Genomic DNA, 14,298 nt, shown 5'->3' on the forward strand with positions numbered 1-14,298 from the left:
ATTTTCATTTCACAAAGTCACACAGCAGGACATGTGGCTGATCCCAGATGTGTGTACTCATTGAAGCTCATCTGACCTGTGATGCTTGTTACCTTTGTGCTTCCGTGAAGTACCGTATAAATGATTACCTTATTGTTACCTTATTGTTGTTATTATTATGTTGCCTTTGATGTAAATTGATTTTTCATAACTTGTGTAATTAATATGAATTTATTTACCAAAGAACAACCAAAAACACAGTCTAACACAATTCAAATAATTAATCTATTCTACTTCCATTCTTTTATTTTTAAACTTAATTTCTTAACTGTGTTTGTAAATCTACATAAATATATATGTATAAACTGTATCCGTAGCTTGTGCAGTGCAGTGACCTCGTTTCCTTTTGAGGAAATCAATAAAGTTTTTAGAACTGTCATTTAATTGTGACGACACGCCTTCAAAAAAAACGCCTCACTCATTTTTTTCGAATGTGACCTTTTTTTTTATCGAAGCTCGTAAACAAATCTTTTTAATCATCATGTTTCAGCAGTGACATTATTCTCCCACGGTGATCAATAAAGTTTCATCCTTTCAAATGTTTCTGCCAGTTCATGATAAATCCTTTTTATATAAAAAAGGCTAATAACACTATAACATAAAAAAGATGACAAATGACACTCATTTGATTGCAGGAAAAAAACAGTTATACATGTTTCTTGAATCAAATTGACAGCGTTGTTGAATTATTATAATTATATTTTACCAAACACCAAACGATACAATTTCCAAAATGATTGTTTAAAAATGATTCTGTTCAAAAGAAGGATAATCCCTTTCTGGGAGATTACCAAGGCGTGTTTCAAATCCAATTTTTGACTCCTGCGGGTTTTCTTTTGTTACCAGCTGATGACATGAAGCAGCTAAAAGGGGGAGAGTTCAGAGGTCAGCTACCCTCAGCGCACGCCATCTGACCTTTCTAATTTACATACACGCTGACCTACATTCTTGTGACGCTTGTTTCTGGTCCCCACATGGAAACACACGTTTTTCATCATTTTATTAGTTTCATTTTGGTTGCTCGGTTAAATGTTATTGTGATCATTATTAATATATCAGATCTGCTGGTGTAGTTATTATGAGTTACCGTAGGAGATATTAATAAATCCACACAGTGAGGGCAATAGAATGGTTTATTATGTGCAGTTTACTACATTTGTGTGTAGCACTCTTATTCAAATCAAATATCTCAGTTTCATATCACAGACTTATTTTTTTAAGGAAATTATATTAATTTTCCATTCTATGTAGATATTCACATCGTAAGGATTGTTTATGTTTTAATTTAATTCAAGTAACAAAAAACACTGTCGTCTAAATATATAATTTCTAACCAATTCCCCTTGACCCGTCCTCCTCTTTGAACCTCTACACAGTTCAGAAGAGGCTCCCTGACCTTTGACCTCCGACCTCTGACCACACTCCCTAAAACCCGGCAGCATAGTATCGACCTGAAGGCGGTTGCTGCTGACATAATCTCTGTTTGCATTTCTCAAGTTTAAAGACCAGATATTTCCATTTCTATAATTTTGTGAGTATTGTGAGAATTGGTACATTTTTGGAAAAGTGCATTTTGAAATCATTTTAACACGCGTGTGTGTTTGCGTCTTTCTTATGTTGTCAGATCAAAGTTTCCAACTAAACAAATAAAAACTCATTTTGACTCGCTTATGTTGACCACATTGGTTCGGTCAAAGGGGGGAAACATTGGTACACTTTTAGCTCTGGCCCAGTCCTAACATAAAAAACCACATGCAGTCCACTCAAAACAAGACTCACTTTGTCAAATGGATACTTTAATTCATTTGAATGACTCAATTATTAAATCAATACAGAGAATATATATTTTCTTTCAAGTAGTGGATGAGTAAAACATGTTCTTGAACTGAAGCATTGCTGTTTAAATATATAACACCCTTCACAGACAATCTCTACAGACATGGAGCACGCCTCAGTCATATCATTCAAAAAAATAAGAAAAAAAAACGTTACCTGATACCGACTGATTGTATATTACAAAAATAAATGCTGACAAAAGAGGACAAAAATCAAATTAATTTATATGTTAATAACACCCCCCATATTATAAAATAGTGGGTTTGACTATGGAAGTAAATCTGTGCCATCGGGGGTTGAAATAAAAAGGTGATTGAATTTCTAGCACTGAATATTTATGCATTGAAATTATGTACCTGAATGTTTTTCAACATTAAAACACCGCAAAAAAATTCAACCTAAAAAAAATCACTGTTAAACTATTCAGCCGCAAAAGAAATCATGGTTACAATATTCAACCCAAAACATTCAGCCGTGAGACGTCAACATCCGGGACACTAAGGAAGAGCAATCGATTCTAGATTCAAGATCAGGAGAAATTCAATCACCTTTTTATTTCAACCCCCGATGACACAGATTTACTTCCATATTTGACCCTCAAGTCCAGAAATGGTTTCATTTGAAATTATAGACGTCTCATTCCAGAGAATAAGAAAACAACGAAGAGGAGTTGAAACAGCTGCAGGTTACAAAAAAGTCCATGGTTCTCCCTTTGTTGTGACTCATTAACTAATTGAAGCAAATATGTGTATAAATGAAAAAAAAAAGCACGTCAGATATGATGATTCACATTAGATACGTCTAAACACCATGTTTTATGCAGAGTGTCCCTCATTTGCAGCAGCAGAAACATGAATCAGCCCCTACCTGTGTACAGAAACACTGCAGCAGGTATCACTGACCATCTCAAATCCTTAAATCTAATCAACACTTATCACACACTTGATGGACGAGAAAAACCTTCATTCCACACAACAAATGTGCAACAATTATGTGCTTATCTGGTATTCCCAACAACCCGTTAACCTCACTTAGGCTGGAGTTTAGACTAACGTCTGTATAACTTTGATGTATAATCTCATTACAGTGCTACCAATGACACCAAACACTTGTAGTTGTTATTTACAGATGAATTGCTATTCATGAGTGTGAGAATACGCGGCCTCCTCTAGTGTCCCACATTCTTGTGTTGGACGTATTAAAAGGCCAAAAAAATGGAAATTAGGATCAGTTTCTTCATGAAGGAAACATCTAATGTTTTTCTTTAATGATGAAAGCAGCAGACTTAGTTATGGGGCAAACATTGGGTGTACTTTTTAGTTGCGGGTAGTGGGACTTTTATGCAAGTGGACATGATTGGGCATGAGCATGTATATTAGTAATACAGTTAGTGTGGTGTTAAAATAATCCGATGATTACAATGACCTTCAGGACATTGTAGTCCAATGCAGATTACTTAATTTGACATAAATCTAGGATACGTCCAAAATAAAGGCCCCTCAATATTGTAAATATTAGATCAATCCACTCTGGACTTTACCGTTGCCATGAGATCAGATAAATGGAAATTCCATGATCATCAGCTCGTTTGGCCTGGAATTGATTGGCAATTAGAACCCTTCCCCAACTTCTGGGTGACCCGCCTTCCCCATGGCAAGGTGGAAAGTAATGCTATGTTCACGCCACGAACGACAACGCATCACGTGACAAGTCGTTTTCATCGTAATCCTGTAACGTGAAAATACAAACTGACGCCTGTCACCCACTCTAAATCTAAAATTGAGCTGCCTTGAACTGCGGTCCCCTTCACTTTGACGTTTGCTTCTCTGCCAGCAATCTCCTTAGATTCACAACAACCTACTTGGATAGGTTTTGGAAAAGGGGTTAAAATAAACCATTCTGGTATATAAAACCTCTTCCTGCGCGTCATCCTTCTCTGATCCCACACTTCCTGTACCCTCCACACTGTACTTGGTCACGCCTCTCCATTAGGTCGGTTGGTCCCTCGTAAAGTGAACATAGCAGAAGAGTGTGGAGGTCAGGGTGATGAATCGGGTGTGGCGCAAATTAGGTTGTATTCAAAGACGGCAGCATACTGGCTGAAAGTGAATCCTCCTGATAAGTTGCATAGTGCTGGCTACACAACCAGCTAGCTAACATTAATAATCTTTACAAACTAAGTCTGCCACTTTTGGGAAAAAAGAAGTAAATTACAAATATATTTGAACATAACAGACATACAGAGCCCTACCCTAAATTGTAAGGCCTTTAGATGCCTCATCCGTTTCTCAAACTGTCTCTTCAGATTTGTTGCTGTGGTCATTTCACTGTTTGTACAGTTTACAAAGTCAGCAAACATTCCTACCTTTGTATGTTGTTCACTCTAACATGTCTGTTAAAGATGTCTCACGGACACACAGGCTGACTCAGTCTTTATACAAGTGATGGTTGTGCTGGATGCTGCTGTGGTAAAGGGTTGGATTGTATTCGATGTTTACACCGGTTTACACTTGTGCAGAGAAGAGATTCTACTGGAACCTCAGACTCCTGCTGGCTTTAACACTTAAGGACTTGCTGGTGAAAAAAGTGGAGCATTTAGCAGCTAAAAGAAATTATCTTTTAGTTGGCGGAGACCAAAAATAGAGCTAAAAGAGAGTAAATACAATACAGTTACATTCATCAGCCGGACTCAAAAACAACTTAAACGATGTTGATGTTCTTCTGTGTCTGCTGTAGTGTTAATAGAAAGCTTTTTTACACTTGAGGTGTAACAACTTTATAAAGTTATTATGCAGCATTAAGAATAAATCTTTATCTCTATGACAAGTCAAATCTTTTATAGACCTGGGACTAAATGCTTAAGCTTGTGATTATTATTGTACTCAAATTTTGCACTCATTCTTATAGTTATTTTTTAAAACTGCCAAATACCTAAATTTAATGGAGCAAAGGACCAAACACAACTACAGTCCTGCCCGTTTCTGTACTGTTCCTGGTGGATCCAAATGGTTTAACATCCAACAATATGATTGAATTATTTATTCAATTGTAGCCCAAAGTCCGATTCCTTTGGACGTGGCCCTAATCCTCTACGGAAGTATTGACAAGATGAAGCTTAATTTCCCAAGATGAATGCTTTTCCATTCACACTACACGTATATCCAATGTTTACCTCTGCCACAGTAATCAAACTACCATATTGCTGCCTACTGGGCATCAGGCCGAAAGGAGCACTGTGTTAAAACAACCAACAGGCCTGTTGGTGGTCGCTTCAGGTGCAAGTCGTGCAATTAAATATGATTCAGGGAGTCCATCTTGATTAAAGGTTATATGATGCCAAAACACTGCACTGTGTTTTATAATAACACAACAGAGGTTTTTACAAACTATAAAACACACACGACAATCTCTGCATTTGCTTCCATCTATATTGGATGGGCCTGATCAGGGTTTTGCTTTGTGGCACCACGTGAAATCACAGCCACACTTGAGCCGCCTTCAGCTTTTGTGTTTTCGTGCTGAAGGAATCTACCTTCTCTGATGCAGCGTCCATGTCAGTCTTATTTGTAGTGATAAGAGTGACAAATAAAAACACCATGAAGCAATTCAAGGTTGAAGCAAAGCGGAAGCTGCGTCTTCCAAAAGTCCATCCGCCTTGCTCTTCAGAACCTTTGGCAATTAGAAAAAGAACAGACTCTTTGTCACTCGCGCTGTTGCTTTACCGCGCAAACGGTTCCCAGCGCACCAACAGGAAGCCACAATGACACCTTCCCTCGTCTGCCTTGTCGTCCTGACAACCGGCCCGTGGAAGGAGTCCGAAAGGTTTTCACACCCAGCTCTGAGGCCTACGCGCAGTGGGAGAGGGAGAGCTTCAGCAGTCCCTCCCTGTGCATCTTGTAGAGCAGTTTGAACTCGGCGGGCAGCTGGTGGGACTCCTGCCATTTGGTGGTGAACTTGGTGCCCTTCTTGTCGTAGTAGTGGTACGGCAGCTCCTTGCCCGTGTTGGGGTCCCAGCCGAAGGGCCAGAAGCCGTACAGGTGGATCTGGTCGCACATGGTGGACGCCAGCGTGTACATCAGGATGCCGGTGCTCAGGCGCTTCGGCGACAGCTGCTTGGTTTTCCAGTAGCTGTTGAGCACAAGTGAGGAATCAACAAAACAGGTTCAACGTGGAGTGTTCATTCCTCCATTACTTTGGATTTGGGACGTGCCCTAAAGATAAAACTTGCCTTCTCCAGGTTGTCAGGGTGCGACTCCTCTGATTGTGTAGAAGTTTATGAGAAAATGACTTCTCTGTTAATTTATCTCAGACATAACTTATCTTAGACATTGTAGAACTATGTTCATGGTCTCACTATCTAGTTCCCAGTCTTTTTTAAAACAGCATGATTGGGCTTGAAATACTCTTTCGTAAATTATTGTCGATTTAGGGTTTGTTTTAGGGCGGGCTTACTGTGATTGACAGGTTTCCGACATCACTTTAAATATCGTCATTTCCCTTGAAAAACAAAAACAAAAAGTACTTTTACCGTAGGTTTTAAGTAGGGTGAATTCTTTCAGAATTATTCCCCTAAAAGACTAAACATAATCAACTTACTGTGAGAGTTTTTTAGAATAAACTTATTTTTTATATACTTAAAGTTATTGACAGCAGTGATTTTGTGTTTGATCAGGCGGTCCTGCTCTGCAGAATCACAGAGGGGGAACTCTCCCAACCTGACTCACCAAAACCACCTCCTAAGAGTCATTGAGGTGCCGAAAGCCGACTGAGCTGCCTGAACGCAGTAATTCTTCCAGAGCAGGTAGGTTTAATGGGATTGGTGAAGATTAGGCTACTGTATGAGCCGCCTATTCTGCTGCAACGACACTAAGCACCAGACTTAAATCCCTCTCCACACACACACAGTCACAGCTCTGTGCCATACCTTTCACTAAATAGCTGTCTCCTTATAATACGGCTTTGGAGCCTGAATCTCCTCTTTGCCATATGAGAGTAGAGCTCAATACAATGAAAGCACACAATCTACTATCAATAGGACAGAGATACATGGGGACATAAAACAGACATGCATTACAAATTTAGCAAAAGAGAAAGAGAACTAGACAAACTAACAGACTTTTACCACCTGCTACCTTTTTTAAGAGACAGCATTTAGCATCTTTACCAGGTGTAAATGTGTCTGATTGTGTGCAAGACAACCAGAAAAATCAATCAGTTTGGGGCAGATTTCAGTCGATCGCTAATGAAGTGACTGTTTAGTGAGTCTCATATTTGACATGTTTTCATTTGCAGGACACATTTACATGTGTGCTGCTTAAATGTTGACGTCGTCTGCCCAGTGGCAGCATGGTCACAGCCACCCAACGCGTCATCCGTGAGGAAAGACATACAACTCTACGCTATCTGTCACGAATGACAACCCAGGATTTTAAGATGATATAATATCAACAAATGGGGGTCTTATGTGTTTTCAGTATAGGTGTCTCACCTGTTGACATACTGCATGATGTTTCCAGGCCAAGCCAGCCGGACCTTCAGCTGACCTCGATGCTCCACGAAGAAGTCAACCAGCGTCCTCGTCACCGTGGCCGACGTGTGGAAGAAAAACGCCGGGATCCACAGAATGACACCGTCAAGCTTCTTCAGGCTCAGGAAGAAGTTGTTCCTGTCCTGCACAGTCAGTAAATTGTTGTAGTATTTCTCCAGGATACTGGGGTTAAAGGTCGTCATGTTGGTCCGACGCCCGACGTCCTTCTTAAAGATCTCCGTCGGCGCAAAGTTGCATCTGAAGACAAAGTCGAACTTCTCGATCTGGGGGCCGCAGCGTGAGCCGGTGAGGATGCCGCTGTTGCCGACCACGGCGCACACGTTGTAGTGCTTGTTGAGGATGGGCGAGACCTCGGGGAGAAGCGAGCGGAAGTTCTCGCCGATGGAGAAAACGTACTTGTGGCTGGAGTAGTCGTAGTGCATCAGCTGTCCGATTCGGACTGAGTCTCTCGTCAGTGTGAAGTTGTGGGGGATGTCGATGTATTGAGAGATGTCGTTTCTGCAAGACATTTTTGTGGACAGAATAATAGACCTGAACAGTACAAAGGTGCTGAATTGGACACTACGAGGTTCTAAAGGGACAGAATACCTTAAGCCTTCCTCCGAAACATGAAGCCAAAAAAGCAGTTGTACACCACAGGTGTGGAACTACCTCCAGCAAGTTTAAACTTCAAGTTCAGGAAGCATTTCATCTTTTAGTTTTTAAAGTGACTAGATATAACAGTTAAAGGCACCGTTCAAAACAATTGCACAAAAATAAACATAAACGAATAATAAATTGTCCAATTTGAAATATATTTTCGTTAAAGAGTGAGCTCTGCTCATTGTATGATACACTCACAACTCTGGAAAAGAGCATTGCTCCAATAGGAACGGAATATTATGAATTAAAGGAAGAATTTTGGGTTGAAACCCAGTGCCAAAGAAATATTGTGAACTACAAACCCATTGAAACCAGTTAATAGTGTGGCCCATTTAAAGTGAGCATTTCTGAATGTGATCTCTTCTCCTTGTTTGCTAAAAAACTACTTCTGCTTCTGTTGGGACTTGTTGACTGTGAAAGATTTTATTTGACTCAAGGATTGTAAGCAAAACAAACCGAGCCACAGAAGGGGACGATACAAAACGCTTGGCTGGGACTTGAAGGAGTCTCTCTAAGGAGACTTAAGTCTTGACATACAGTATATATGTAAGAATAACTTTCAACTTGACGTGGGTCTCAGCTGCTGTGAGACTGGAGTTAAACTTGAGTTGAGTTAAGACTGGTTTCGTCAAGACAGGCGACTTGACGGAACCAATCCAAATCCACCCTATTCTTAAATGACTTCACATGAATTTCTTTCAAATTTCTTTAAAAGTTAATACAGCTGTTTGGGAAACAAACTGCTGATTGTGTCCCAGTTTTAGTGGTTTGACTTATTTCATTTTATTGAATAAAATAAAAATAATAAAAATTCCAAAATGTTAACGCAACCTGTGGAAGATTTTATGATTTGTTGCTGAATTCTAATTGAATAACACTTCACCATTGGTGCTCACTGCAGTACACCACAAACCTACTTCAGCTGTAGAAAAGCAGAGCTGTTGTAGGTCCATCTGGAGGAGTTCTGCAGGTCCTCGCCCAGAGCGTTGGTCAGAGGACTGAAAGCTGGGTCCAGATACTTCAGAGCCAGCTGGGATCTACACAGACGAGGAGGAGACGTAGGTTTAGCCGGTCTTCAGGTGTTATGAGGAGGTTGGATTCATCCACTTGCACTTCAAATGGGTTGAGGAGCATTTTAGCTCTTTTAAAACAAGGTTTCTAGCAAAATAATTTTCATGACAGGCCAGGAAATACGAGCAGTCAAGTTTAGGCCAGTACCTCAACAATATTCTTGAAACTACATTTTTTGGAGTTGTTTGGTAAAATACATAAATCTTTAGCAATTTGTTCAAAATCTGAGATCGGATTGTACACTTTTTTGCTTGTTTCTTGATGTCGTTGTAGTAAAACAGGAAAATTACATCAGATTTGTCTCTACTCTGCATAAAAAGACTGAGATATTTCAGTATCAATAACACCCTCTTTACAAAGTAAAATGCCTCCAAAAGAAGCCAATTGAAATATGCAAGTGTTTGAAGCATTCAGCAGATCTGTGAGGGTGTTGTTCCTTTAGGAACCACGCCGCGGTGAAAAACAGATTCAGACACTTTTGTTTACACTATCAGCTCAGTGTAAACGCAGCCCCTTGTCTAGAATCAAATCATGTATTGTCGGAAGATGAGCAGCAAGGGGGAAACTGTTGCAGCCATTCGGTCCATCTTACCAAGTTCTTGTAGTTGATTTAAGACTCCGTTTGTAGGGTGAAACATACTACAACCAGATTTCATTTAATTTCCCTTCACCTTCAAGATGGTTTTCAAACAACCGGCCACATCTTGAAATTATACCTTGTTGGATTTCAAGATATTTAAACTCCATGAGAAACCAAATGACGTTGCTAAATTTATTCTAATTTAAAGGGTGAACATGAGGTCGACCCACTTGATAAGATGAACACTGTTTGTTTTTTGCCTTTCAAGAAGCCTCAGCTCTTACCAATACTACAAGTGAAAATATAACAAACAAGACCTAGCCAGGAGATTACTAATGTATTAATTGACTTGTGTGAACAACCTAGCGTAGCACAAAGAGTGGAAGCACATAACTGCCTTCAACCCTAACCCCATCAAAAGAAACAAATAATCCTCCCTTCAACAACTCCAATGTTACACAATGTATTTACCTCTTGTTTATTGTAAAATGATCATGTTGAAAACGATACACTGTAATACTAGCAGTCTGCAAAGTTTGAGATCTGTCACTCTATCAAAACCCAAACCCGGCCTACTAGCTTGTTAGCTAACAACTGCTATCAGAAGGACCCGTCATACCATGCATAAGGTCAGGTAAGGTCTCATTCCTCATGCTAAATGCTGACACAGCCAACCAACAGAGGGAACAAGTGCTAGCAGATGGGAGGCGTAGTACGACGGGTCATGTCATTAAAACAAGAACTCTGAATGGTGTTCCCTTGGGTTTGTTGCTTTACATTTGCCATTTGTCATGTAAATAACACTTTAGAAAGACCTAAAAAGATTGGCCAAGACCAAGGGTATTTTCAGTTATTTCCCATTACGTCTTTAAGAAATACGTGTTCCATGTGATATCCGTGCAGTATTAAAGCTATGTAGAACTCTGCAGGGTAACAATTAACTTTGGAGTCTAAAAAGATTGTAACTTGTGCAGAGTATTGGAGTTGTTGGTGGAGGTATTATTTCCTCGTTGATAGACAGCTTTTTTCTCCTGACTCATGTCAATCTTGGCAGGAGTCCTCAACACGAATCTTCTTCCGTAGATTAAAAACAAAGTGCCATGGTTTTAGGAACAGGTGCTGCTATGGCAGACACCGCCGGTCAAAGAGTATTTGCGAGTCAGCTTGGTTCATCTCGGATGAAGAGCAAGTCGGTGGAATTGCGGAGGTTTGATCAATCACTGCGTAGGCTCGTTCAAATACTCTGTGACTTACATAGCGTTCTCCATGCTAAACCTCACCTCTGTGACGTCCCACCAGTCCAAGACAAACCTTGATAAGTACGTGTAAATACTTTTGACATGGATCGGATGGCAATAACACTTCGAAAAGCTTACTCTTGTTGTTATACCAATCGCCATCTTTGAAGCCAGCGAGGCTAAGCCAGAGAGGTTCAGCGCTGAATCCGGATCAACGTGATATACTGTAGCTATCAGCACGAAGAATACTAATACTAAAGCTGATCACATTGCATTTGGGAAAAGGTCTCACTTTGTATGAAAGCTGGACATCAGTCCAGTTACCTCTGTAGCAACAGTTTTGGACGTGTTAAAGAAGTCAACCCTGACTTGGTTTAACACAGAACATGAACAGCTGTCTCTTTGGTGTCATACATGCACAATTCCCTCCTTGTTATAATAGGTCAGTTGCTATGGCAATTCACAAATTTTGTAATGTAAAATGATCTCATTCAAACAACTTTATTAATCAGGTTTCTCAACAAAAAACATATTTTTCAAGGGGTTTACGTTGGAATTTGTTTGAAAGCAAAGTGCATCCAATGCAGATGCATCAGGGTAATTACCACTCAAACCAAGCTGCCATCTCAATGGATTGGGAGTAAGAACGGGTTATTTCAATATATTTTGGACTTGCTATGCTTACAAGCTTTTATATGCACACGTATTATTCTCTTGCATGCAGAAGATAATTAACAAGATTAAAGTTTAATAAAACTTTGGGGACTGTAGTATTATGCTGCTGAGCCCCAGATATGCAGATGACCAATCCAACTAATACAAAACAAACTTGTGTTAAAGATAGCTAAACTTGTGATGGACTATTCTTTGTGAACTGGAAATTGTGTCTATTTTTTAAACTTGTATTATTCTTTCAAATGAGCTATTTCGTGCTTTCTCCAATCCAACACCCGACCATCCAAAAGGCTGCAGGTGCTAATGCAGGTGTCATAGAGTCTTTGCTCGTTATCTCATCAGTGACAGAAACAGTTTGATACTCAGTTTCAGACGTTGATGGATAAGCTGCCATGACATATGATTCAAAATATGAATATTAACATAGAGAAGAAGAAGCAGAGCCAGAGTACATCCTTGTCTTCTGAATTCAAACATCGGCCTCTGTATTCACCTCAGGTCAGGTTTACGAGGCGGCCTCTCGCTGCAGGAGGAATGTAAAAAAAATACATGAACTCACTCTTATCTTATTCATCACCAGTGACTTTAAAATGGCATTAATTGACAGAGAGAGGAAAACCTAAAATACTTTATATTAGATTCTATAAAGACCTGGCATATAGTGGTACCCTGGGTTCCAAATACTTACTTTTTATATTATTGTAACAACAAAACACCTACTGTGATATAACAGCTCTAATGGCAGTCATTTACATTTTTTATTGCAATTACCAACTGCTACCAAATAAAATTGCAAATATTTCAAAAATCAAGCCCAGCACAGGATTTTTTTGGTCGCTTCATGAGTGAATACATTTACAATAAAATGTGAAAGTGAACATTCATCCATCCATCTTCAAACCGCTTACCCTGCACACAGGGTCGTGAAAGTGAACAATCAAATACATTCACGCACATTCACTTTATAAAAAGTGATGTAATATCAGTGTTTCCCCTACCATCATATTGTTACCATAATAAGTCTTTTGCCTTTTTAATTCTTATCTGCTCTTTGCACACGGTGGAGTTCTGCCCCGATGGACACACACATACACGCACACACGGGTGAGCACACTCCCACCAGCGGACAGATGCATCACACTTTCATGCTTCCTAGAGGATGAATCCTGATTACTTTTGAGATCCTTTGACATTTTATCCAGCAGCACAATCCGGTTGTAAAATGTGGTTTAAAGCTCTAACTTGACATTTACCAAGAGGCCGATGCCTGCTAAACATCAACATGTCATCATCCCAAATAGCATCTGATTCGCTTTGTCTCTTCATTCATACACAAGCCCTGTTTGGGATTAGCCTTATCCATTGCATCTATGTGCACTTTTCAGTTTTGTCTTGTAGTGTGAATCATTAAAAAAAGAGTACTTTTAGAGTCCAGGGGACATGTGGACCCGATGTTGGGGCTAGAGGTCAGGGGTTCACCAAGATCATTTCTTTTTCACTTTAATCTGTTTCTCAGTAGAAAGACAGACAATCAAATGCACTCTTATTCAACTGGTAGCACTGCATTTAGAGATAAACCAAAATATCTCCACTTTCTTCATTACTTTCTCCATTCACTAAACTCTCATTCTACACCAAAACAATAGGAGACTTGTATAAATTTGTGTTTTCCAAGTGTTTTCTCTTGGAAATCTAACTCACTCTGAGCATCCCTGTGGCCCCTCGGTGTGGCCCCCTCTGTGTGCCCCCCCCCCCCCCCCCGCCCCCCCCAGTGACGGCAATCGAGGAGGAAAATAATTACAATGAATTCAGTTTATGCTGTAAATCCAATCCAAGGGCCTGCAGAACTTCGTTATCAGAAAAACACTGTTTTAAACTTCAGCCTCTGGACCTGACACAAACAACATGGAATATGGAACGTGTTTTGGAATGAATATTGCAGTTGCATAAGAAGGGCCTCTTAAAACATTTCAAAGCAGCCTCTCTGCGGACTATTGCAGCCTGTTATTTGCATTTGTCTGTCTGAGGGCTGGTCTTTGTCTCTGGCAGGTTTCAGACTCGTATGTGGTTGTGTTTGGCTCACACGCTTGCTGAGTAGACTGTGTATGTGCAGGCTTAGTTATCAAGGCCTCAGGAATGGCACCGGGGCTTTGAACATAAAACTTTTTCCATGGAGGCCAAATTGTACAATTACAACTTCCGGGTCCATCCTATGATGCCACGTGGCCATTTATAGTCAGGTGAGTTCCAGAAGAAGCCCCAAAGCCTCATGAGCCTCAATATGGCTGGGAGACTGAATTGTAACCATAAAACCATTTTAAACACGGCCTTATATGACGTCAAAGAGAGCTGTGAGGCAGCAAGCTGATCTACTGTAGTTCACGGCTGGAGGATTAAGTGACAGATGTCTCACACATGGACATGTTCTACATACAGAGCACATTATCAGGGAAAAGCTCCACGGTATCAACAAGAGTTCATGATCTCAAGCTCCAGTTTCTAATCCTCTTCAATAAAGGATAATGTTCAAGTTATGGTCCACTTAGAGTCAAATAGAACATAAAACAGAACATCCTTCAGGGCGGGCTTACTGTGATTGACACGTCACTTCACCACGTCTCTACTGAGCAGTCCAAATATGCTAACTTCTGTTTATTGGTTGTGGATCC

The 14,298-nt window shown here is 40.1% G+C and overlaps 1 protein-coding gene across 1 annotated transcript in view; it reads right to left on the bottom strand.

The window, feature by feature from the left end:
* Nucleotides 1–494: 494 nt before the first annotated feature.
* Nucleotides 495–14,298, bottom strand: part of st8sia3 (ST8 alpha-N-acetyl-neuraminide alpha-2,8-sialyltransferase 3) — a 15,702-nt gene continuing 1,898 nt past the window's right edge. Inside the window, exons 2-5 of the mRNA XM_062559025.1 lie at nucleotides 12,123–12,152; nucleotides 8,983–9,102; nucleotides 7,364–7,921; nucleotides 495–6,003 (exon numbers count right to left, since the gene is read on the bottom strand). Of these exons, the coding sequence (XP_062415009.1) occupies nucleotides 5,721–6,003; nucleotides 7,364–7,921; nucleotides 8,983–9,102; nucleotides 12,123–12,152 (991 nt within the window). The 3' untranslated portion in view covers nucleotides 495–5,720. The remainder of the gene's footprint in view (nucleotides 6,004–7,363; nucleotides 7,922–8,982; nucleotides 9,103–12,122; nucleotides 12,153–14,298) is intronic.

Source organism: Pungitius pungitius, chromosome 18 (genome assembly GCF_949316345.1).
Source record: "Pungitius pungitius chromosome 18, fPunPun2.1, whole genome shotgun sequence".
Lineage (NCBI taxonomy): Eukaryota > Metazoa > Chordata > Actinopteri > Perciformes > Gasterosteidae > Pungitius > Pungitius pungitius.